Source organism: Oxyura jamaicensis, chromosome 13 (genome assembly GCF_011077185.1).
Source record: "Oxyura jamaicensis isolate SHBP4307 breed ruddy duck chromosome 13, BPBGC_Ojam_1.0, whole genome shotgun sequence".
Taxonomy (NCBI): Eukaryota; Metazoa; Chordata; class Aves; order Anseriformes; family Anatidae; genus Oxyura; species Oxyura jamaicensis.
Window position 1 is genome coordinate 11,387,490 of NC_048905.1, and position 25,236 is coordinate 11,412,725.

A 25,236-nucleotide genomic window follows, 5' to 3' on the forward strand; every position below is an offset into this window, starting at 1 on the left:
TGATCGATCCATTTAATTAAAGTCTTTTACCTAATGACATCCAGGACCAAATAGTTCTGAGAAAGAAGCTGTTGTGGGATATGACTGTGGGATAAGGTTACTCGATGCTGCAAGAATATGTCCACTTAAATCCCAGAGGATGAAGTCTGCTTCTTGTAGATGTCACATGAAATACCTGCTGTTAATTTGTAATACTTTTTTCCTCTGACATTCCTCTCTCAATCTAGGCACCAAAACTCATCAGTTTTACATTTGAGATTGATTTTGCTCTTTCAATTTACCTTTTAACTCATTAAAATCTCAGTAGCTTTTTTGCTGGTGATGGTGCTTGTGGTTTGCTTTTGTAAAATACTAAGAGTTAACAGCAGTTTTTAAAGCTTTATTTCTGTAAAACACTACAAACCAAAACAACTGCATTCCAAGCAGGCAACTGAAATAGAAAAGAAGAATGAGGGAGCATAGAAGAAAAAAGAGCTAACACACCATTTCCACCCCATTAAAAAAGTTACTCAGGTGGGAATTCTTTGTTACAGGACTTGCATTTTCATTATTTTCCTGGTGATGCATATAAATGATGCATATAAATGGTTATGCATATAAATATGTTAACTAAGAGAAAAGAAGCTCATTAAACAACTTTTTAAAACAAACAAACAAAAAACAGAAAAACCAGCAGCATTTTCCTTCATTCTTTTCTTTGGAACATGATCTAATTAAAAAAAATGTGGAGGCAAAAGAAAAAAAAAATAAAGCATTGTCTCTGACTTCGAGATAGAAAGCCAGTTTCTCTGTCTAAAACTGGCTGGATAATTCCAGGCTGGAGAGTCCCAGTCTGCCAGCCTATGAAAATGTCTCCATCTACTGTGTTTTGATCCAAGCCCAGCTAATTCTGAAAAAGTAATTTGAGGACTGTCTTATAAAGTGTTGCCATGGCAGTTTTCATTTCCAGCCAAATAAAAATATGACTAATTTTGGCTCTTAAAACATCATTTTTGTATCTTCCTATTGTTTGTTTGTTAATTTCATTCCATAAAAATGTATGACCTTTAAGAGAAAAGGTTGCAATGATTTAATTCACTGTGTCTTACTGGCTTATCAAACACCAGTTGCCCTGGACCCTGGGTTGAAAATAATTTTGGTATGCCATTCCTTTTACCTGTTTCAGGGCTATTTGCTAGTGTCAAGAGGGAAAAATGACAGCTTTGTCCCCTCATAGTTCACATCTGAAGAAAAGCCACAGTAGGGCTTCATCTGATAAGAAGTGTAAGACATTTATGATATTGGGCATTACATATGAGAGTAGCAGACCAAGGAGAAAAAAGGCTTTCAGTGAGCAATGAAAGAACTTTGTTTTCCTGCAGTTTTGTGTCCTGTGATTGGATTCTCCCATGTTTAAGAATTAACAGACTCACTCAGAAGCAGGAACACTGGTCACAGTGCTCTCCAAGGAAATTCCTAGCTATCTAACTGAACTCCTACTACAGCCTTCCCCTGAAGAGGGGCATTCATATGGTATCTCCCTATACAGCTGTGCATTTTCACAAAACATAACTTCATATCCTTAAGCCTGCCACCCATCTATCTCATTTGTTTGAGGTTGGCTGTTACGCCCAACAGTAATTGCAAGGGGACTGAGGGACGCAAATACATAGACAGCAAGATCTCATAAGCTTTGTATCCTTAGGAAATCAGGCAAACAAGACCTTTTCTGGCTTGCGATCTGGCACAGAGCTGAGCGACTTGGATTAGGGTCAAACTGACAATGTAACAAACGGGAACATTTACTGGCTGAAGCCATACCAAGAATTCTGACCTCACCAGTCTGGCATGTGCTTCTGGTTCAGCCCTGTTCTGCTACCAGTTTTCTAACTCTGGCCACTGTCACAGGAATTTTGCAATGTGAAATGCAGGCTGCTAACCAAGACAAACCTGTCACGGGCTGACTGTTACAAAAAGCAGACAGTTGCCTGTCTTTTTCTCCTCCTCCTGTGCAGTTTAAATTCTAGAGTGAGCTGGATTGTTGTCAGTGAACAAAAAGAACTTACTGGAACAGCTGCGTAACAAATACCAGCAGGATGAAGATTCTTAGCATAAACTGGAGCTAAAACAAAAGACTGAGGAATCTGGAGATGAGTTTCTGTCAGAAGAATTAAGATAATGTGTGATTCATGTGATGGAAGAAAATTATATTATCAGGACCAGTTCTCAAAAACAAATTCCTAAATTGCCCTTGGAAAGTACCACAGTCACTTAAAGGAAGTTTTTAGGGGCATGACAGAAATAACTGTGACATCATAACATCAGGCCATCAGTCAGAGCATTTTTCCCCATATTTCACACTTCCTACAGTGGGAACATATATTCAAAATACAGCTCCAAAGACTCCCCAGGAGAAGTATTGATTAATGTCATATCATTGTCATGAGGGAAAGCTCAGAACATCTATTATCAGCCACCAGCTGGAAATCCTCAAGCCCCACATTTTCTTCCTAATTCGGAGCCATGCCCACACTGCTAATGTGGGAGAAAACAGGCAACCAGAAAGTCCCAAGTAGCTCTGTAAAAAAGTGGAACTAATGATGAGTGCTTCCCTGGGGACATTTGTCTCTCTGTTGGTTTGTTTAATAATTAAATGCTAATATTTTGGCAACAGGAATTCACCTCTTTCTAGACATCAGAGAATCCACAACAGACAGTAACATCACAAATGCCATAGGCATAGAAAAAGCAAGAATTTAGTGCTTGCTGGGCAATGGAGAACACTGAAAGAGAACCGTGACCTTAAATGCTTTCTATCCAGGGCTGAGCTCAGCTTGCATTCCTTTTTCAGGAGCAGTAATAACAAGGTGCCCCTAGTTCTGTCACCTGCTTTCTGGAAACTTGTAAGAATTTTGCATAACTGTGTATGTAATTCCCTTTGAGAACTAACCACCTCTGCCTCTTCTAAGTGAAACGGTCCGACTGTTTCAAAAGACTGTGAGGAAACTGGGTGAAATCCATGTGGCCACAGTATGGCATCAACCTTCATTTCTGCAGGCTAGGAAATAAGGCAGGACTAGGCTGAACTCTGACTGGTGCTAACATTCAATACAGCCTCCCTGCAGGGACTTTCTGCAAAAAAATGCCAGTGTTATCTTGGCAGGAGAAACTGTCAGCGTGGCAGAGTTGTCCTTCCAGCTTCTGAGACAAGTCACTACCTCTGCCTTGCACTCCCACTATTCCACATGCACAACACAAGCAGTTGTAGACAGCTCTAAACCTTAAAATAGGATTATTTTTTCAGTTTTTAGAAAAGTCTGAAGTTTGCTACCTCCATTATATTCCTTTATAGTGCATCAGATAGGTCTTGGGCAGGCAAGTGCTGTTGGTAAATGGATGTACCACCAGTAGGCAGGAGGGCTATGTCAGGAGGGATATGGCTGGAACAGCATACATCACTACCAGATTTTCCTTATTACTCTCCCCACACTTTCCAGAGGCAGAATTCACTGCCAATATCCCCTGTTTCTGCCTGCACCCCAAGACTCTCTCCTCGTCAGATGAGTGTGATACAAGCTCGGGTACCGAGTGGTGAAAGCCTTACAGGCAATTTGAAGCCCACAGAAGTGACTGGAGGATTTTGACACTTTTTACCAGAGGCAGAAGTACTCTGTAACAGCCCGTGTAGTGATCTTCTGTTTGTAACATGACGTGTTTGTGTGTATGGGATGTGTTACAGAAGGGCAGAAATCTGGATTTGAAGAAGCTGCAATTGTTCAGAAATGTCTGGTACACTAACCAGACTACAAACAGCAAATGTTATTTCAGTGTTACTTTTGCCCTACTGACTAATACTTAAAACAAATACACTTTATGAAATTCAGACTTCAGATGTATAAGTGGGTAAAAAGTGGATCTTTTTGAAATCGTGAAAACAAATACTGCTTTAAATGAAAAGCTTGTCTCTGCCACTGCCTCCTTTCCCAGCTCCAATGTGTTTTTTTCTTGACATTCTTTTTTTTTTTTTTTTTTTTTTCCCCTTGATTTAATTGTAAATTAATCACTGACTTGGACATATCTCTGGTGTGCATTAATATGGTTGAAATTAAAACCAATATTGCTCTCCAGGCATTTGGAATGCTCACGACTTTTTGTGCACCAAATGGCCCATATTAACTCCTGGAATAGCCAGGTGCAAACTCTATTGCAGTGTTCAAATTAGTTCAATTTCTCTAACTGCTTCTCCTGTAATTGATGGCTCAAATTATAATAAAGTACATTTCCTTTACATGATATATGCTACAACTACTACCTGTTATGCTGAATATTGCATTGCTTTGAAACTGCATTACCCTCGATCTACATCGATCAGATCTCTCTTTTAAAGGAACTACTTATGCATCAGAAAGTGTCTTCACATCAGTCAGAAATTATACATATGCTCATGCACTTTATCAGTAGCTGACAGAATAGGGATGCCAAAATTACTGTCAGTCATGTTGTATTCAATCTTACATAAAGACCTGCTTTTTACTATACCCTAAAATTGACAATAAATGCCAGTCGTCTCTCCTTGCCCCATTACTGCATCCAGACATAGCTAGTAATGCTTAAAAGATCTGCACCTTCATCTTAACTGCCGTTAAGTTCCAGCTTCATTCTCTCTTCTGCATGTACTATTATTCTTCTATGCCTGAATCTAAAATACTTCCTTCTTACTCTTTTCTTTTTCTAAAATGTATGATGAGACCAGGTTGCATTTTTTTTCTCATGGAAACAAATATTTTTAAAAAACAAACACATAAATCAACCAAATCCCGATGGCTTACTGACTCCTGTTTCAGTCTAATGTCAACCCTGATGAGAAGAAAGGGAGGAAGAGGTTGTTTGACATTGCGCAATGTGCACCTTCAGGTGTGGCTAGAGTCTGGAACCTGAAAGCTGCCTCTTGCAGCCCATCGTGAGTTGGCACGCCTGCTCCATCATGTAGAACTCTGGGAGCTGCTTGCAGCTGCTCAAGGAAACCACTGCACTGACAAGAACATCAATTTCAGAGCACCACAGCAGAATCTGGGGAACTTGCAGTTCATCGGAAATGTATTTAGAATTTTGGTTTTGATCCAGTATGGACTGAAGCCAAATTTTAAAATAACATAATTCCTAGCAAATCAGAAAGGCTGTGCTTTTGCAAGCTCCAATTGCAATACTTTATATTATTTCTTCTTTAAACAGAAATCATAAATGTTTATTTCCTAATCCTGGGACCAACACCCTCAGTTGAATTACAAAAAAAAAAAAAAAAATGAAAGGCAGATGACAAAGAACAGGAGTCCTCTCTCAGCTTGCTTTGGCAGGTGTTACAATATGAAATTAAGAATTGCTCTCTTCCCAGTCCGTGATGGAAGGCACGTAGCAGTGCGGACAGCAAAACTGGTGCTGATTTCAGTTAAACAACAACCACAGACCGATGATAGATGTGCTGTATATTAAAATACCAGCCCAGTGTACAGTGACATTCAAAGAGGCAGACAGTGTTAAGACCTCTTATGAAGAGAACCAAGAAAAAAAACATAAAACATAAGTAGGCCATTCTGTGTCTTCAATACTGTATGCAGTGCTCGTTCCTCCAGTCAGTTTCAAAAAGATAGAGTAGAATTCCAAAGCTATGGCACAATTTCTGAACAAGGAGAAAATAAGTATACCACAAGTCTTAGGCATAGTAAAGAGAACAATGTAGTATGAAACCTAAAGATTTCTAAATTCACAACTGACACTGAAAGGAGTAACACAAACTTATTATACACCATTTCTCATGACGTTTGAACTAGTAGTACTTTTAAGCAGATGGTTTAAAACAAATAAGAGGAAGTATTTTTTCACACAACACAAAACAGTTTAATACAGAATGTTATTGCTACAAGGTGTTGGGTAAACTAATCTAAGAAGCTTCAAAATATAGTCAGTTAAATTCATAAAAGCAAAGTACATCCAGTGCTCCTGCATGAAAGCTTTAAGACGAATTCTCCAGAACTAAGTCCCATAGACACAGAAAGTTAAAAATGGGAAAGATATACCTGGGGACTAGTGCACCGACATTCACCTGTTCATACATAATTTACATAAACATATTGCACTCACTGTTAGCGTGTGGACTGGATCTGGTGATCGATTTGGGATGTTTATTCAAACTGATTTCCCTCAGCTTTCACTGAGATTTTCAGAAGACGGAAGCTGTGAAAGTACCTTGGTAAAAAGAGAGAGTGGGATGTCAGAAAATGGGCAGGTGATCTGCTGTTTAGCTTTCCTGATTAGTTCAAAGAAATACCAACTATAAAAAGAGGTGACTGTTACTTGACCAGTAAATTGCAACTGGTCTTTCTCATGCCTTTTGTGGTCACTCTAACCAAACAATCAAAAGGCAAACACTTACAGATATATGTTGCCTTTAGGTAAACGTTTACAAATATACGCTGTCCTGAGGCAAAACACATTCATTTATGACACAAGCACACAAACAAGATACATCAAGAATATGTTATGGACTGACCATGGCACCCAGGCACTCTCTTTGTGTCTTGTGACTTGCAAAGAAATAGCCAATAGACTTCCACCTCTCTTGAGACAAAAATCTTCCTTCATGACTGCTCATTCAAAACGCACTTTGAAAATAAGCTGATAGAGAACAACAGTCAATGTATGTAACACAACAGTCTGTCAATCCTGATTATTATAAAATCACTTGACTGAATTCACTGTTTTGATGACACTCAGGGAGCTGCAATTCCTGTTCAACACCGTGCACAGACAATATTGGAAGATGATCTTGCAATGCGTATTGAAAAGTATGTTAAACAGTTAATATCCTCCTGGAGCAGCTTTAATGTGTATGATTCTTTCCCCTGGCTTTTTGTCAATTGGCTTTATCTTGGAGCAGTGGGGACAAGGTTCCTGGCGGTGCCGTGCCCCAGCCAGTGCCTGTGCCTCACCCTTTTGCCCGCTTTGCTGTGTCACACCTCTTACAGAACCCGCTGGAGGCCCTCAGGAGGCGTCCTGGATGCCTGGGCAACATCCTGATCAGGCTGTAAACCATGACCAGTAAAATAATGGTTGTAAAGATGGAATGCTGCCCTTAAACGAGCTCCTTATGACAACGCCATATTCCAGTCAGGTGTGTCTCATGGCCGCGTTTGGTGGTTTGACCAGCTGTCCGCACAGTGCTATCTGCCTCACAAGAGGGAGAAGGCAAGGAGCTAGCCACAGGTTAGGAGCTGTGGTGGTTTTAAGGCCGGGTCTGAACCGGGCTGTGGCTGCACCACAAGCCGAGGAGGCCACAAAACCTCGGTTCCACAGCGTGTGACAAAGCGTACGGCCCTTGGAGGCGACGTGAGGCGAGGAGGCGAGCTGCGGCCACACCAGCAACCTCCTGAGGGACGACCAGCGGGACTACAACTCCCGGCAACCCTTGCGCGCAAAGCCCAGCTCCGCGCCGCAGACTAAAACCTCCGGCAGGCTCCGCGGGGCGGCCGGACCTCCCCCGCACACCGCACCCCGATGGGAAGACTACAGCTCCCGGCAGGCAGCGCCACCGCCGGGCCCTCCATTTCCGGGAGCGGAGCCGCGTCCCCGGGCTCCAGAGGCGGCTGCGAGCCGGAGCGGGCCTGGCTCGGCGGCGGGGGCTGCCCGGAGCGCGGCTGAGCGGAGCCTCCTGGGGCCGGCGGCGGCGGAGGAGGGCAGCGAGGCCGAGGAGGTGCCCGGACGGTGGGCACCATGCTCAACATGTGGAAAGTGCGGGAGCTGGTGGACAAGGCGTGAGTACGGCGGGCCCGGGGGGGGGGGGGGAAGGAGGGGGGGGGAGACGGGACTCGGTCGTGGCCCCTCAGCGGGGCCCGCGCTGCCCCCGGCCGCCTCCCAACATGGCCGCGGCGCCGCCCCCGCTGAGGTGGCGCCCTCCTGGCCGCCCCCTGCTCGCCTCGGCCCCTGCCCGGGGCCCTGGGTGGCAGCCCGCTGCGTGCCCCCCCTCCCGGCCCGGCCTCGGCCCCTCAAATCCAAGCGGGCGCCGCTTCCCGGGCAGCCCAGGGCCTTGCCGCTGTGCCTGGCCCTCGGCAGGGCCCAGCAGGTTCCCTGCGGGCTGTAACGCTTCTTGGGGTGCCCCCTTCTCTGCCAGGGGAGCCCGCGGAGTTGGGGAGCCGGTAGGGGTGGCTCGGGTGGATGGCCTCCTGCCTGGGCCCCTTCCAAGAAACGGACGTGTCATGTCCAGAGGAAGGAGGGCTGTAAGGAGCCAACCACCTGTACGGCAGTAGGAGGTTTTCAGAGTGTTCCCAAAGCTGCCACGTCTCTCCCAGTCTTCCTCCTCCCAAAGGACAGGTCCCTACTGCGGTCGCCATTGACTTGCCACCCCTGGTTTTAGAGGTGGAGTGCAGTAGAGGAGAGCATTGATCTATCCTAGCCCTTAAACTTTGAAATTGCTCAGGTATCTGCAAGTTTGTTTCCTGGATTAGAGCTGCCTGTGGACTTGCCTGCTGTGGTGGTTACTGTGATCACGGCGTTGCTGTTAAAGAGCGTGACGTTATCTCTGTGTTTCTCTGCTACTCCTTAAATTCTGGTATGAGGAAAAAGATACCATAGTGGAGGACTCAATAAAGATTAGATTTTGCCTGCTTTAATATATCTTTAGGGTCAGACTTGGAGCACTTTTCCATTAATTGTGAACTTCTTAGAGGAGTAACTTGCTGAAGGTCAGAACTTAGTGTATATATAGGAGGAGATTGTGTGCTCTCATAATTGTGTCTAGCCTTAGAGGTCAAAGGGTAAGTCTCTCAGAATTGAGGTTCCGTTCTGAACTTCTCAAAAAACTTCTGTTTCTCCAAGCAGTTCTTTAACTGACCTGCTCTCTATAAAAGCCTTAAGGGCAGCAAACTGAAAAGAAATGGCAGCTTATTCATGATAATCAGGTATTTTGCTTAGGATGCTGAGTACCAGACTGAGGCTTTTCCAGGCCAGGACTTCTGAGGAGAGGAGGTGGCTTACTTCTTTTTTTTTTTTTTCCTGTTATCAGCTTCCTGCCAAAAAAAGTTAGCTGTTGCTAAAGTAGAATGGTCATTGTAATGACATGACAAATTGTGTAGATGGGAGAACCTAAATAGGCCTATCTTGAGTTCCAGAATTTAAAAGGATGCTTCCAGGGAACGTAAAGTTTTGCCTGTGTACTTTTATTTGTGTAGTATTAATGATCAGTGTGGCATTGGTAACACTGTCACTGTAATTAAAACATCTACTTCTAAGGATAGTTTGTTAGTTATTAAGTCAAAATGTACGTCAAAATCTGTACTGGAAGAGACATTCAGTTTTCAAACCAAGTGCAGGAACTGAATATTCAGATAAAATGTTTTTTTGAATAAACTTCAATTTCAGGGAATAACATTATTCAAATAAAACAGATTGTGTATTTAAGAGGGGGAGGGGAGGAGGGAAGTGCAGTGCCTGGAGAGTAAACAGTATTTAGAGACATCAAAATCAATAGTCCCATTGTGTGCAGTGCAGATTTGTCATAATGTCTTCTGTCTTAAGGCCACAACTTACAAAATTCTCTACAGAGAGAGGCTAAGTAATGCTGTCTGCCTCCTAAATAACTGCTGATGCTGTGGCAGGAACATACTGAACTTTAACTAGAATGTCTCTTTCATTAAAAAATGAATATGTTTATATGTTTGTTTGTTTTAAAATGGGCAAATAGCCTGAAATTTTGCTGCTACAAACCACTATCTTTCGTGGTGCCTGTTAGCTCTACACCTTGGTTCTGCATTCAGCTGATGCATATCATCTTAGTATTTCAACTTGCTCGTCTGTCTCCTGGCTTTACTTGGTCTTTATGTGGCTGAGAGCTTGCTTAGATCAGAGAGATCTCAAGGTGGAGGACCCGTACGAAACATTTTTCAGTGTCTGAAAGTTCACTAAGCCATGATGCACGACTAAGCTACTGTTAACTTTTGTGAATGTCTGCTTTGAGTCTTGTTCTCCTGTTTGCAGTGTTCTTAGTTTCTAGTAAAAGTCCACCCTTTTTAGTTTTATGTAGCTTGATTAGCTATGATCAAGCAGTAATGCCTCATTTCCAGTTGGGTGTTGTGAAGAAGTTTGAGGCTTAAACCAAATAACTAATAAAGCTGCTCTGTGCCTGGTAAAATTTGCTTCTTCTAAGTTTTATTCTAAATAAATGCCAACCTTTTTCCACTCTCCAGTTTCTTCCCAGGTGCTGCAATGTGCACAAGAGTTCTTCAAGTGTGTGGAGTTAGATTGAGTTTGTCTGGTTAGCTTGCAGTTCAAACGGTGCACATCTAAACTTTACTTCTTCTAGAATAAGCTGTTACACATCATGTGAATAAATTAAAGGCAGTTTTTCACTTTTTTTAAGTGTTCACTTGTATGAGTTCTTTCTCCTCAGTAGATCAAAGTTGAACTGGAAAGCAAACTGCACAAATGCAGCCCTCCATGAGCGTTTCGTTCCTTCTGTAACTGTAAGCTCAGTTCAAATGACAGGTTTCTGATGGCTCAATAAAAGTCCAGGGTGGTGCTTGATGTAAAATTAGTGAGTCAGGTAGCAGTCTGAGTCACTGCTGAGGTCATGTAGTAGAGCTTGAATTCTGTGGTGTCATGGACTTGGGCTGTTTGCTGTAGAAATATGCAGCCGTTGTAGCCCAAACACCATGCACAGAAGGCAGCCAGTTTTTTCTGACCTAATAAGCTGCATACCAACATCTTAATATGGCAGAGCGCAGAAGCACACATCACATACTTCACATAGCTGGTAGGAGCATGAGCTCTAAGAATACTGTGCGTGTTGGAAGTATGCTGGCCACCAGCTACCCTGCTGCTCTGTTACGTGATGGGTTTTGCAGCTTTATCTCTGTCGGATAACGTTACCCCTGGATTCTACTGCTCCTATGGCACCGGGTTCAGGTTACCTCCTTCCTGCTTTGAAACAGCACTGTGGCTGTGATGCAACTTTGGGTAAGCCTTATATAGGAACTGCTTGTGAGCTGTGTGAGGCATAGTACCTGTGGCCTGGCTGGTACTGTGTAGAAGCAGACTACACTACAAATGTTATATTTTTATTGGTGTAAGCACATCAGTGCTTTGGTAATCCAACCAGCAAAGGCCTGACCAGGTATCTCCTTTGTGTGTGTAAATAGCTGTAGTGTCAAAAGGAGCTGCGGTCCCTGAGATATAATTCTGAAGTCCTGGATGTAGAAATACCGAGTATTATGCAACTTGGCAACTTCCTTTTTTAATCTTGTTAGACAAGTATGTGCTGTGTTTTGTGGTCCTGGTAAAATTTCTAGGGGAGTTTTATGAAGAAAGCTCCGTGGAATTTTTAAAAGAAATCAAGGAATATTAAGTAACCCTTTTAAAACAATTTCTTAGTTTGGCAGGAGCAGGAAGGTCTTAGCTTCACCTCAGGGCCAAGTTTGAAAGATAGACAACTGTGTTTGTCTGTAACTTTCTTGAATTCCTTTTTTGCCCCTGTGAGTGGAAGAAGGGAAACTTCACTCCCACTTTTTTAAAAGGTTAGAAAGGAAGACCCGGGGAACTGGACTGCTCATAGAAATAATGTTTCTCTATTAGTAGAGATGTGATTATAACTTAGTATTTTTTCTAACTAGTTTCTGTCACAGACAGGTAGGACGTGCAGCAAGCAGGATGAAAAACCTTCTGTCCCTTGAGATTAGATTGTTGCTTGTGTCACGATGTGATTTTTACAGCCACTTTCTCTGAAATTTCTTTACTGTTCTTAGCTTTTGTTAAATGCATGACCCTAGAATGAGAGCTCATTAAGCACCTTCCACACATCAAAAGGTGAGAAACAGTCTAAATAAAAACTTGAAGGTGATAGGTCTGTATAATCCAGATGTTCATTGGAATTTGTTAAGGAGGGTGAGAATGTTGACACTGAGGTTTTTGAGCTTCTTGTGTATATATATATTTGAGGAAAGAGTGTGAATTTCTTGCCAGTGTTAGGAACATGATAGCTGCCATCCTTCTGATTTTTTTTTTTTTTCCATCTCCCCCTTCTAGTTGAGTTGTTTGTCCCCATAGCTGACTCCTAACTGCTTTGCAGTTACTGCTCTTAGCCACACCTTGCTAGTGGCCGAGCAGGAATGTGTTGGCACTCCCTCCTGTTGCGGAGTGGGAGTGGAAGTGTTACAGAGCTATGTTTTCATACATTTTGCAAGCTTGACAAATTGCCCAAGTATAATATTGTAAACTGTCTTTAAATGGAGAGTAAATTGTCTTGCTTAGAACTTGTTTAGAACTAATTTTAATGTTTGTACAGATACTAAATACTTAAAACACTTATAACCCTTGAATTTGTAGAGGTAGGCACTAGGGTCCTCTACTATTTGTTCTGATGTTACACCTATGCAACGATCTTTAACGCAAGTGGAAAAGGAAGGGCTGAAGGAGCTGCTGTCATCAGCTCTAAAACAGTAGGCTAGGGGAAATGTTCTGCTAGTTAATGAACGGTGTTTTCCTTAGTGCTGCTAATTGTACAAGTTGTGAAAAGAAGGGTAAAATCTTGGTAAAATGAAGTGAATTACTGCTTTGATATTCATTGCAGTTCTTAGCTGTTGTAGCCTAAAGCAGTACAAATAATTTAGGCATTGTGCTTCAGCTGAGGAGCAGAGGCTTCTGGATTACTCCTGCTTCACAAACAAGGAAAACTAAGAGGGTAGTTGTGTCAAACTAAGTGAGTTGATAATGGTTAAAACTCTGGATTTGCTGAGTCCTAGTCTCATGCTGCTGTCTGCTGGCTCATGTTATGTCTGCATTATACTTTATTAGTTTGGTAGGTAAATAAATACCCTACAATCGCATGCCTTACAGTTAAATCTGTAGTATGATTGTGTTTGACCAATACATAAGTAGGATCCTACTTGTTTTCAGTCTGGGGAGGGTTAAATCCTCTTGCCTAACTACTTTCCTTTTTTTCTTTCCGATGTGCCTGTAATTGTTCTTGTTTACAGGTAATTTTCTTATGGTCTGTGGATTTGTCCACATCGACTATTGAGCTCTCCTGTAATCAAGTACCGTTGGCTGGTTTAGTAATAGCAGGTATTATGGTAAATGATCTGTCATATGATATAACCAGTGCAAGGGTAAATAATTGTCTAACACTAGTTCATTGCTATCTGACCTTCCTGTAAACTCCCTTGCTCCAGTTCCAGGATCATTTAGTTTTCTTTATACTTCAGAATTATTTTGGTTTGCATAAGCAAGGTCTTGAGAGCAGTGAACGCTTTCATTGTTTTATGTAAGGGACAGTTAACCCTCCCTGCATGAGTTATCCTCCTATTGCTGCTTAAGAGATGTCCTGCTGATAACTGCTTTAAGAACAGCATTTAGTGTCATTATTGCCAGCAAGGTGATGATTATTATCTCCAGCCCCATAAGGACTTGTCCTCTGCCCGGTTACCAGAGAGAGAGAGAGGTCTTGGGAATGCAGAGGAAGATCGTGTTTAGTATCTTCTGGCTCTGCATCAGTGTGTGGCTGTGCCTGCCAAGTGGTTGTCATAGCACTTCGTTCTTAGGGCTTTCCTCCTTCCTTTAAAAATTTACAAAAACCCCTACTGCTTTTTACAAACGGGTAAAAAGTTGTAGTCTTCGGGGCATGTAATTTAGCATTGGTGATAAGCATCTCTGCAAGTGGCATGCTCCGTTATCTCATGTATGTAGATATGTCATTCTGCTTGAATATTCAATTAGTGAAGTAATCAAAAGTAAGTACTACAAGCAGAAGTGTACGCTAAGAGTTAGCAGAAGGTAACTGTGATCAAATATATGGGTTTCATCAACCCGCTTCTTAAGGCGAGCCCATGGTTCAAATGCAGCCTTGCCCTTCCACCCCTCGGGAAGGTAACAGCCCTCAGTGTTGTGTTACCTGATGCTAGGTAACGGGTTGGCCTTCTGTGCTTTTAGGGAACCTAAATGGTGTGTACGTGCTTGAGAACTTCGTGTACTTGAAGTATTTTTAAAACATAATTTTGCATTGTTTTTCCAGAAATAAAGCTAAGCTTCTGCTTGGTAAGTAAATGAAAGTAGGCAAAGATAAAGCCCTACCTACTTCACTGTGCAATTAGAGTCAAAAGGATCAAGGTGCTCAGCTCAGTTTTGTGCTAACATCCCTCCATCATGTTGCCAGTTAGTATATTACCAAATGTTTCTGATTTGCATGTTTATTTTTATCCAGGGTACTTCCAAAGCACAGTGTAAATGTGGAACACACCACAACCTTCTTTCATCAGAAGGTGTAAGGTCAGCGTTGCAGTGGGCCTAAAAGGCAATCTTGAAATTTTGATCTCATTCCTATATCTGACATATGCATCCCTTTATTTCAAATTTTGAAAACATTTCTGTATTTGTGTGAGAAAGGTAAGGTTCTGTAAAAACAGAAAGATGAGATGCTGGAGAAGGAGTGAAGCATTGCCTTGAGGGCTGGTAGTTCCAGACACAACAATGTGGTGTTCTTAAGGACTGTACGCGTGCTTCTTTGTGGAATTCTTGGTATTTTCCTCATTGGTTCATTCTTAGGTTTTGGACACAGTTTGTTCACAGGTCTTGGTACAAGATGTCCCATTTGAAACTGGAAAACTCATCTCTAACATGACCTGTTGCTTTAAGTACATTGTAAATATTTCCATGCCCTTGATGAGGAACTTCAACTTCAAAATTACTGCTGTGTGTTCTGAACTAATGTTAGGAAAGCATTTTGAAAGAAAAAGGTGGAGGAAGGAAGGTAGAGAGCCTAAACTGAGGCTCATTGACTTTAGGAAAAAGGAGCACAGCTACTCCCTTTGATTGCCTTTATTTTAAGTAAAAGAGAGCTGAGGTACAGGATAGTCATCTTTAAACAGAAACTGATGCTGTCTTACAGATGTTTTTTAATGCTTATATGAAGTTTTTAGTCGTAATTCAGAACTAATACAGGGCAAGAAAATGAAAGACTAAATTAGTGGCAAATAAACTCAAACCACGTATGCAGTTTTGTGGTTAGTCTTTTTTCCAGCTCTTACAATGTGCCTGATCTTCCTGACATAGGTCCAGGTATAGACAAGGACTGGTAGCTGCTGTTTTTTGGTTTAGAGCATGAGATTTTTTTTTCTTACCTGTTCCATTTGGAATAGACGGCTGGAATATAGCTGAAACTTTTAAGGATGCTCTGTAGTCTCTTGAGAAAGAATAATGGTGTAGGGGAACCCAACTTGTTCTCTTAACAGACCCTTTATTCTGCCTCTCTGAAAAATAAGACCCAATTTGAGCTTGGGTGTGGTTTATTTCTTAACCTACATGTGGTGTTCAGCTGTGGTTATATGAAGCTGTTACAGGTTGGTGGTTCACTTTCCAGAAAGCTGTGCATTCTGTGATTTCCTGAATACTTTTTATTTTTGTAGGTGTTAGGAAAAAGTATTCATTGCTTATTTACTCCTGCATCTTGTGCTGTGTAAGTATAGTGGTTTGGGTTGCTGTGCAGTGAACTGGCTAGAGAAATGGATCTGATTAGAAACTTTCTCTCAGAAGGACTTTGTAGGTTGTTTCGAAGTTAGATGACTTCCCTAGCCTTGTTTGCTGTACAAATGTTTGTGTGGCACGTCTGAAGAAGCAGTATTGAGGTGGGAGGGAAGACAACAGTTAAAGGCAGTGTAAGCAGAGGGCATAGGAACACATGGCTGAGTGTGTTCAACTCCCCTTGTGGTTGCCCTGATGTCTCCAACACTGTCAGCTCTACAGCAAACTATGAAAACACTATAAGCCATGAAATCTCAGGTTGTAGTTTCACAGTCAGTGTAAGCGTAGGCTGATGGTAAAAGAGGTTTCACAGCCTTCTGTCTGCCATGGGCTGCTGGCACTAGCACACTTTCTGCTTGATCAGAGAACATATTTTTCAGGCTGACCAGTTGTTTTTGCCAACTTAATTCTCCACTGGATCGGTTCCCTGATACAGCTAACTCCATGGTCACACAAATATTTGTACTGGCATAAAGGAAGGAATGGTATTTGGGTAAGAATAAGTGGCTAGAGGTGAAGGAGGACAAGGTTCAGGCTTAGTGCTTGAGCTGCACCCTTAGGATGCAATTCCCCAGGCAGATGGGGGTTTCCTTCTGCTAAAAGAGAGCGTCCCACTTTTATACCTGGCCCTTTCTAGTCCTTGCGTTCTGTGTGCTGCTGTCATAGTTCAGCATTTGCTTATATTAACTTGCTGATAGAGCTTAAAAAAACCACAGACACAAAACCACCACCTTTTTATGGTTGGTAACTGATTCGGCAGGGTGCTGCATAAGCAGCTGCTTGTGGCACTACAAGTGTTCGTGTTGATAGGGGAAAGGACAGGGAGATAGACTGGGCCCTTTTTTGTTGATAATGCACTTTCAGGTAACTTCATTTAAGTAATTTTGGAAACTGAGCTATTAGTGGTTTGTTACCCACAAAACTGCTCCAAGAGATGACATTTAAGTTCTAAGTTGAAATTCAGTAGATTTTGCTGATCTATGCTGTCTGTCACTGCTTCAGGCTCCTGACGTGACCTTCCCGTGTTCGTATCGCTGCTGTGCTGGGGGATGTGTGTCGTGGTTTGGCTTTGCTCTCAGACCCCAATTTGTGAGAGAGGATATGAACTGAAAATAGATGTCTTGTATGGTCCTGCTTCGAATCATTCCAGCTGGAAGATCTTCATGTGAGAGATGCTTTCATTACGAGTTTAAAGTGCAGCTAATTATATTGGAAATACCAGTGCCATATATTTCTTCTTACAGAGTGGTAAGAGTGGTGTTCTTTGTAGACTGTTATTTTAAATCACATCTTTCTGGATGTGTTTGATTTACGTTTTAAAATCAAACTAAAGTAACAGCATTAGCAACTTCAGTGCTGATTTGTGTGTTCTAAGGGAACTACTCAAACCTGTTGTACGCTCCCCTCCTCTCTTCCACTTGGTGTCCTATCCTAACTGGTTAAGTATTGACTGCACACTTAATAGGTATTAGCTGGTTCATTTGGGATACAATTAGAAATATTAGTGTCTATTCAACTTGTTTAATGAGACTGACCTGCATTTTAAAAATCTGTTGTAGTAATAATGAGACCCCCTGGGAGTTGGGGAGCATGGCTCTTGTTTGCTTGGTCTGCACTCACAACAATAAATGTTTTTCTTCTTGGTTGCTGTCCCCACGCTCCAGCTGTTCAGAAGCATTCTGTGTATATACAGCCTAAGCTGTGTTTCTTCTCAAGTCGTAACTTTGTGTTAAGTGAAGAAATACATCAGTACATCCCTTTGTGATTCTTGGGAGGTGTATGTTGTGGTTTGTATAAGACTATTCACTTGAAGGGTTCTTTAAGTCTGTTTTGAATGTAAAGAGAAGAAAACGGCTTTTGGTAGCCCTAGATGACTTCATAGGAGTTGATCTGGGTAGGTGCTTGCTTCTGAAAAATAAACGTCATTCCTGTTAGTATACATCCATCAGTAAAAGTGACAGCAGTCATTAAGGTATCAACTCTAATTATTCCTCTTTGGTGTTTGTTTAATTATTTTAACTGTTCGTCCATATGATCATGCAAAGAAAGGTCGGGAAATACCCTCCCTTCGAAGGTGTTTATTGTCTAAATGAGTTGACTGCTGTGATATAACTTCTCTCCTTGCTACCAAACTGATGTTTGTGTTCCTTGAGACAGCTTGAAAACTTAGTGCTAATAGATTTCTAATTAGAAAGTGGGTTCTCTAGCCTTTAAACTGCTGGTGTTCGGTTTTTGTTAATTAAAGTAACTGTAACTTAAGTAACTGCAGATACTGGAATTTTATGATCTTGTAATCTTACTATTAGTGAGTTAAATTGTTCCTGTATTGAACCATAGTGAAATTGGTTTGTTGCAAGTAGTTTAATTTGAAATTATCATCTGGATGTGGACAGGAACTAGAAACTGGAGCTTCAAGGCAAATGAAACGGCTCTTGTTACCTTTTTAGGATATAAGAGTTATTTGATCTCCTGGAGGAACCAGTTTAACAAATGATACCTATGAAAGGAGAGGAAACACTATTATCCTCAAATAAACATGGCTTGGCATTTTGAAAGTTAATTTGTCTGTAATTTGCCAGACTCATTCCACAAAAGAACATTTGCTTTGGGTAAAAACACATGTTGGTGAATTTGTGGGATTTTAGTTTGCCAAGCTTCCCTTTTTATGTAATGCGAGATGCTAATTTGGAAACTTTAATGAAATACTGAATGTTAATGCTAGAACACTGACTTATTATTATTTCACTTATTCTGAATGGTGTGTTCTCATGGCTGCTGCCCATTTCATTTTGGGTATCCTGCTGGGAATAGCTATAGAAGGGCACTCAGCCATTAACTAGTAGCCACTGTTTCCTTATGGGTTAAGTTCCTTCGTCCAGCTGCTTAATGCAATAGCAGAAGGATTTCTACTTTATAACCTGCCTTCACGGGAAAATGGAATGGCAAAATAAAATAGGTGCCCAACTATAAGAATCCTGGAAGTCACAGGAAATAATCATAAAACCTGACAGGATGAGAGGCATTGGGCACAAATTAAAACAAATGAAATTCCTGTGTGCAAGAAAATGCTTTTTAAAATTATTTTTTACTCTGAGGGTTGCCAAATCCTGGATGGAGCAGGTGTCATGAAAAGAGTGTGGAGTCTCCAACCGTGGTGGATTTCAGAACCCTAGAGAAGAAGGCCCTGGGCAACCTCTTCCCGCTGACTCTGCCTGGGCGGGATGGCTGGCTGGGGGATTGTGAGCTCCCATCCAGCCTCAGCTGTTCTCAGAGCCTGACTTGGCTCCCTGGAGTGGTAAGAGCTGTCCTTATGGAACACTGAAATGGAGATCAGTTAGAATATCTTCTCATTCCCCTTTTAGTTGATATATAACAGCCCTGTATATCCCAACACTTAGGTTTTGGAAAAAATCATTTCATTATTTCTGCCAGTGGAAGAAGCATGAGTGACAAGTGCATTGTGCAACCCTTCTCTAATATCTTGTTAGTGTTCCGTGTGCTGCAATCCTCACCTATAATTCTCATGTCATTTGAACTATTTTGATGCGCTTTTGGCTATATGTGACATGCTTGCTCCATGTAATAAGATATTAGAGGGGAAATTCTGGGGAAACTGCTGATTGCCAGCTCTGGTTGTCAGCAAAACTTGTTATAATAATGCTAAATTAACTTGATCAGGAGATGCCAACTAGCTTAATTTCATAAGAAGAGGGCCTCAAGCTGGTGAAGGGAAAAAATAGTTCTTATGAGTGTATGGTAAGAGATGGACATCTGATGTGAAGGGTATTTTTCTCCTAATAGAGTTTAGGAGACTGAAGAATAAAGTGGTGAACCTCAACTGTTTTCCTTTCAGAAATTTTTGGGTAAGTCGCCTTGTCAGTGTCCCATTTTAAAACTGTGTGGGTTAGCCAGACTCTGTTCTAGGCCAAGCACAAGATAAGCAAGGCTGAATGAGTGAACAGGGTGCTAAAGAAAATTTTTCCACACCAAGTTAACAAGCTGTGTCATCCAGTCAGAGCTCCTGTGAAACAAACCTGGGACTAAAGGTATGAGGGCAGAGCGAGAATAGGAAGAGAGTTGTATTGCTCGATATTCTCCCACCCAGTGTGGATGTTGGAGAAGCAATGTGGGCAGGAAATGTGATAGTGGGTGACTTCATGCGACCCACATAGATTAGATATGCACTGCAGTGTGTCTTATATTGAGAACGGTGCGTATTTAGATGATTGGCAACAGGTTTATCAATGAGCTACTCAGAAAGACAAAGCAGTAAGCCTGGACTTGATCCTGAGACATGGTAGTTCTGGTTCATGATATTACTAACAGAGCCACTCTGCAATAATGAGCATAATTTACTTAAGTGTCTTCATGAACAAAAGAATAATTAAAACATGAACTTTGTGTATTTTTCATAAGTTGGTAGAAACTACTCTTCCATTTTATTCCATTTCAAAAAACAAAAAACCACTAAGCTTTCAAGGGCGTTCCTAAGAATGGTGTCCTTGCAGCGGAGATAAAAACTGTGTAGGTGGCTCATAGCAGAATGGTTACCGCTTCTCAAAGATGCTGCAAAAGAAACAGCATTGCTAGAGAGAAGGATCAAGGAAATAATGAATAGCAAAAATGTGTTTCAGGAAGCTGAAACGTTGTCCAGCTGAGGAAAAAACAAAGTGCAGACCTGCTGATCCTTCCTATGTAAAACCACAACTGAGGCATGTGAGCAAGTTTACAAAAAGACATTCAACCAAATTCAAAGCAAATTGGACACAAGTCTGAGAAAGCCTTTAGGGCTATTATGTGCTGAAGGAGGACTGGAAGAAGGCAGAATCATAGGGGCAAAAATTAATTGCAGTTTTCCTGCTAGCTATAAACTGTTGGAGGATGGCAGTGTATTCAGCAGAATTATTACTACGTATTTGCTCTACATTTTTACACGTTACAATGGGCATCTTTTGACAGTCTTGGGGATTAGGATACTGACCAGGTTGCCTTTGCACAGCCCTGCTTAGGTTAAAGAAGTATGAGGGAGATGCGTAAGTCTTAATTCCGCTGTAATTTTTAAGATGTTGAATTTCTTGTTCTTACATGTTAGCAAGATGAGGTGCAGGGAAGGACTTAGTTTTTTAACAGCTTTCTTCCTAGATTAAGGGGGATGCTCTCGGACACAGATGTGATTGTAAATGGCCTTGATTGTGCTCCTCTGCCTGTAGTGGAGTCAAGAAAAGTTCTTGGATCCAGATGTACTCCATGTAGTCTTACTTCAGGTCGGCATCACCCTTAAACAGACCATTACATTTGTCAGAGAATTTGGGATTGGATTTCAGTATTGGATGTGAAAGGAAATGCTGCAGCTACATTAGAGCTATTGAGTGTGGCAGTTCCTGTAGCGCTCCACTTCACGACACAATTCTTGCTTTCAGCCTCAAGTGGTGAGTAAGCAGCAGACTGTAAGGAACTGGTTTTGAGAAGAGAAGCTGATAAGCAATTTTGTAGTGACATACGCATTCAGTTCCCGGTTTTACTTTCATCAAAAAAGGTCTGAAATTGGATGTTGAGGTTTGTTTATTGTTGTTTTTTTCTGCAAACACTGGCAACTATAGAATTAATTCTGGACTGTTTTAGAAATAAGATCAGTAAATGATAGTGTGAGTCATTTTAGAAAAACAAAGATCGAGACAGTTGAGACTAATATCTTCCTCTGCTACTGAATATCTCCTGCATAGCAAATTTCACTGAAAGACATAAATAATTGAAGGAAAACTGGTTATTAGCCTGTAATTTGATAAGTTTGTATAAACTGTTGCTGCCTCCTTCCTTGTCTTCCAGTCCAGAAAGTGCAGTGCAGCTTCTGCTTGTCTTAAGACATCTTCCAGGACACAAGGCTGTGTTAAAACACTGGTTGCAGGTGTTCCTGTTCAGTTGCTTTACCAGCTGCTTAGACCATGCTTCCAGTTTCCGAGATGCGCGTCTCAGGCTTTCTAGTAAGACACCAATTCTTTGCTACATCACAGGTGAAGCACAAAGCTGTACAGAGTCACAGCTCTATAGATGATGGCAGAAGGGAACCACAAGCCCCCCAGATCTAGTCTGGGTGTTAGGGACAGTGTAAGCAGCGTTGTAAAAGCGGGCTGAGTTGGCAATGTGTGGTTTACGTGCAGTTGGGATGCTCTTGTCAGATTCTGACTCCTGTCTCCAATTGGCCTCAAGCCGAAGGGGCACGAAGAGGAGTTGGCAGCAGTTAGGGCTCTGGGGCAGGCTGGAGGCAGCAAGGGGAGTGCTCTCAGAGCTGGGCTCAGGTCTGGCAAACTCACCTGCTCCTTGCTGGGAGATCTGAGCTGAGAAGAGCATTCAACAGGTGCTTGCTGTTGGCTTAGGTTCGTATGGCGAAAGTATGGTGTTGCATGCAGTGTTGCAGTACCAAAGTGATTATATATAGTAGCAGAGAATGATCAGTCTGTGTTAGAAGCCTTAATGGCACTGTTTAAATTTTAATTGGCCCTCTGCAGTGGAACACCTAGCTTGTGTTTGGAGTAATATTTAATTTGTAATAAATTTTGGAATTAGGGCAGTGTTGTAATAGTACTCGGCCTGCAATGAATGGAATATCTGAAACTACGAGGTTCATAAAGCATGGCCCCATGGGGGGTGTTTTTTGGCAATATTGAAGTCTGCATTATTGCATGTTGTGTATTCTTCTGTCCACACCAAATATTCTGTAAGTTGACAGATACTCAAACCAAATTTAGTTATTTCAATAAGGAAAGCTTGGGTTATTTAGAAGTTGGTGTGATTGGCAACACTAAATAGCTCTGCACCATTCAGAGGTGTAGTAATTACCAGGCAGTATTCCCTGCTTTGCAGAGTGAAAACTTTTGTCTGTAATTCTTAAGCTAATGCATCTCAAGTACATCTAGATGCAAGAGTTTTCCTTGATTACTTTCGTTACTGTAAGTTAACAACTGCCACATATTCTTCATGGTGTCAGAGGACCCTAATACAAATTCCTTGGTGATCACGTTTCACGTGAGCAGTTGTGAATAGCTCAGAATTGCAGAAGCTTTAGAGGTGAAGGCAGGCTTATCAAAAGTTGTATCTTTTGGGGGTCGTATTAAAACAGTAATGGCACACAGCTCTTTTGACACCAAAAATTAAGATTATTTTTTTTTTGGAAGTAGGAGGCAAATGGTTGTGTAATGACCTCTACTTAATTTAAGACATTTGGGTGGGGGGTGGATGTAAGAAGTTACTGGCAGAGCTTTGTTTTTACTTTTTCCCTTCTTTTTCCTCCATCCAAAGATCACTCAAGTTTGTTAGGGTCAAGAAGGGGAAGTCTGAAGTACATGAGTGGGTTGAAGTTACAAGGCTTGCTTTGCTGCTTTTTGAATGTAACTACAGCTTGATTATCCTTGGAGAGCTTCTGGATTTATTAGTGAGCCCAGAGGAGGGCCACAAGGATGCTCAGAGGCTGGACACCTCTCCTATGGAGACAAGCTGAGGGAGCTGGGGTTGTTCAGCCTGGAGAAGAAAAGGCTCTGGGGAGACTTTACAAATACACTTTAAAACTACCACGTACTTGGTTGCCTCATGTTCCTAACATCTGTTTAAAAAAACTCCTTCAACCATAGCAATTACAAAAAAACACACCCCAAAACGTTAAGAATACAGCAAGCTGTAATTGGGTACCTTCTGCAGGGTGCTTCAGCAATGTGTGATGGCTGTTTCTGTAACTGACAAAGCTTCCGAGTTCTCTAACAGGGTTCAATTTAATTCTTAAAGTCACTGTCTTTTTTGCAAGTGTTTTTGTGTGGTTGATTTTGGGTTATCTTGTTTACTTGGTAGTCTTTTGTGATTAGAAGTTGTAAGGCACAGGAAATAGCTTTATAGTTCCTTCCTCCCACAAGTCGTAATTCACTTGTGGTCATCAGGATGTTTTTCTTGGCTTATCTCTTTCTGTGCAGTTTGCCTTGCACATCTGCCACATAAATTATGAAACTGAACTTGAAAAGCTGGAAATGTGTTTTAGATCCTACTGGAGTGTAATGAAGATGGTATCGTTGGTCAGAAAGAGCATACTTGCAGCTTGTGTTGAAGGCCTGTAATAATATCCAGTATTGAATGGTATCCAGTACTGAATTGTCTGTTGTCATATTTGGAATGCTTCAGAGGAGTGGTTTAAAAAGGAACTTAAATGGTCAAGTATTGTCTAATGTCAAGCTGTTACCTCTGTGTAACCTGAGGTATTTCACCAGGCATTTTAGCAGATGGGTGCCCATCTGTTTCTTCATTGAATGTGGACTGCTGCCTTCATATTTGTTATCCATATGTTTCATCTGTAAGGCTCTAAATCTAAGCTGTTTGTTTTATAACAAAAGTGACATTACTGACAAGAGCAAAACGAAAATGCATTAAGTTCATTGCATGTTTTTTAGTTTGTCTTCACCAAGCAAAGACAGATGCTGGCTGAGATCTACTATCCAAATTCACCAAGGAGAAGGGCAGCACCATCTTTATTTTGAGGGTGTTTAGCTCTTTCTCTGAATAATTGTTAGTAACAACAGGTACATAAATTCCAGGATGTCCATTATGCTGTGTTGGAGAAGATGTGGATAAGTGTCTTCTGCCTGTGCATATTCTGCCTCTGCCTGTGCATATTGAGCTTTCTGAAGCAGGGACATACTGAACAGGTCAAAGCCCATGAACTCTGGTGCTGAAATGAATCTTTGTTTGAGTTTGCCTTAAATACGTCAAGTTTCTTGAAATCCAAGTTTGGATCAGCAATCAACTTTAATTTGTCAGAGTTTGGAAGTGATGCTAGCAGAAACGTAGTTAATGCGATCTGCCTTTTTACGGGGTGTTTGCTGCATGGTGTGCTGGCCCCTAGTGGCTCAGGAGGCAGTGCTGTGAGGATCACTTCTTTGGTACTACCAATTCAGATGTTCTGCTAAAAGTGTTTCATGCCCAGATGGAGAAGTATTCAATAATATTTTTAAATTGACAAAAATGCTTCTGGAAACTAATTCACAATTTAATAAATGCCAAGATTCTAACACCTGGGTGTGGGGAGGACTTATCCTGGGCTCAGATGAGGTGTGTAGGTCTTTATTTTAATATGTATTCTCAGTAGTTGAAGTTAACTTCAGAACACACTTTAAGACTGGATCACTTAATACCAAAATAACTTTTTAACATTATCAAAAAGCTTTTCATGCATTTCTACTTTTACTGTACAGGAACCTTTTAATCTAGATGCTAAAAATACTTTAGATGCGTGACTCACAGGTGAAGACTGGATGGGGATACGATGGTATGTTCCCTTCCCTCCAAAGGCTGCTTCTTAAATACCTCTGTGCCTGTGGATGGGGCTCTACAAGGTAACTGAGCGTTGTGAAAATATTACTAGGGATCTGCCTCATCTCTTCTCCAAATGTTTAATGCTCACTTTGCTCATATTACTTTCACAGTGCATCCATTTTTTAAGTCAAATATGGATGCTGCTGTCTGAAGCACCTAATAGTTAAATGATGTTATAAACATATATATGTGTATATATAATAGTATTTAAATATATTTATTTGCCTTTAGTTTTCAGCCCCTGTACAGTTCCATGGGAAATCTGAAAATAAATTGCTGCTCTTCTCTTTGGGTAGTGTTGCCAAAATAAGCACCTTAAATTAGATGAACAATAGCTGGTGGGTCCTT

The 25,236-nt window shown here is 41.5% G+C and overlaps 1 protein-coding gene across 1 annotated transcript in view; it reads left to right on the top strand.

The window, feature by feature from the left end:
• The first annotated feature begins 7,511 nt into the window (after nt 1-7,511).
• The window catches only part of CLINT1 (clathrin interactor 1), a 48,264-nt gene continuing 30,539 nt past the window's right edge, over nt 7,512-25,236 (top strand). The window contains exon 1 of the mRNA XM_035338298.1: nt 7,512-7,787. Coding sequence (XP_035194189.1) covers nt 7,747-7,787 — 41 coding nt within the window. The 5' untranslated portion in view covers nt 7,512-7,746. The remainder of the gene's footprint in view (nt 7,788-25,236) is intronic.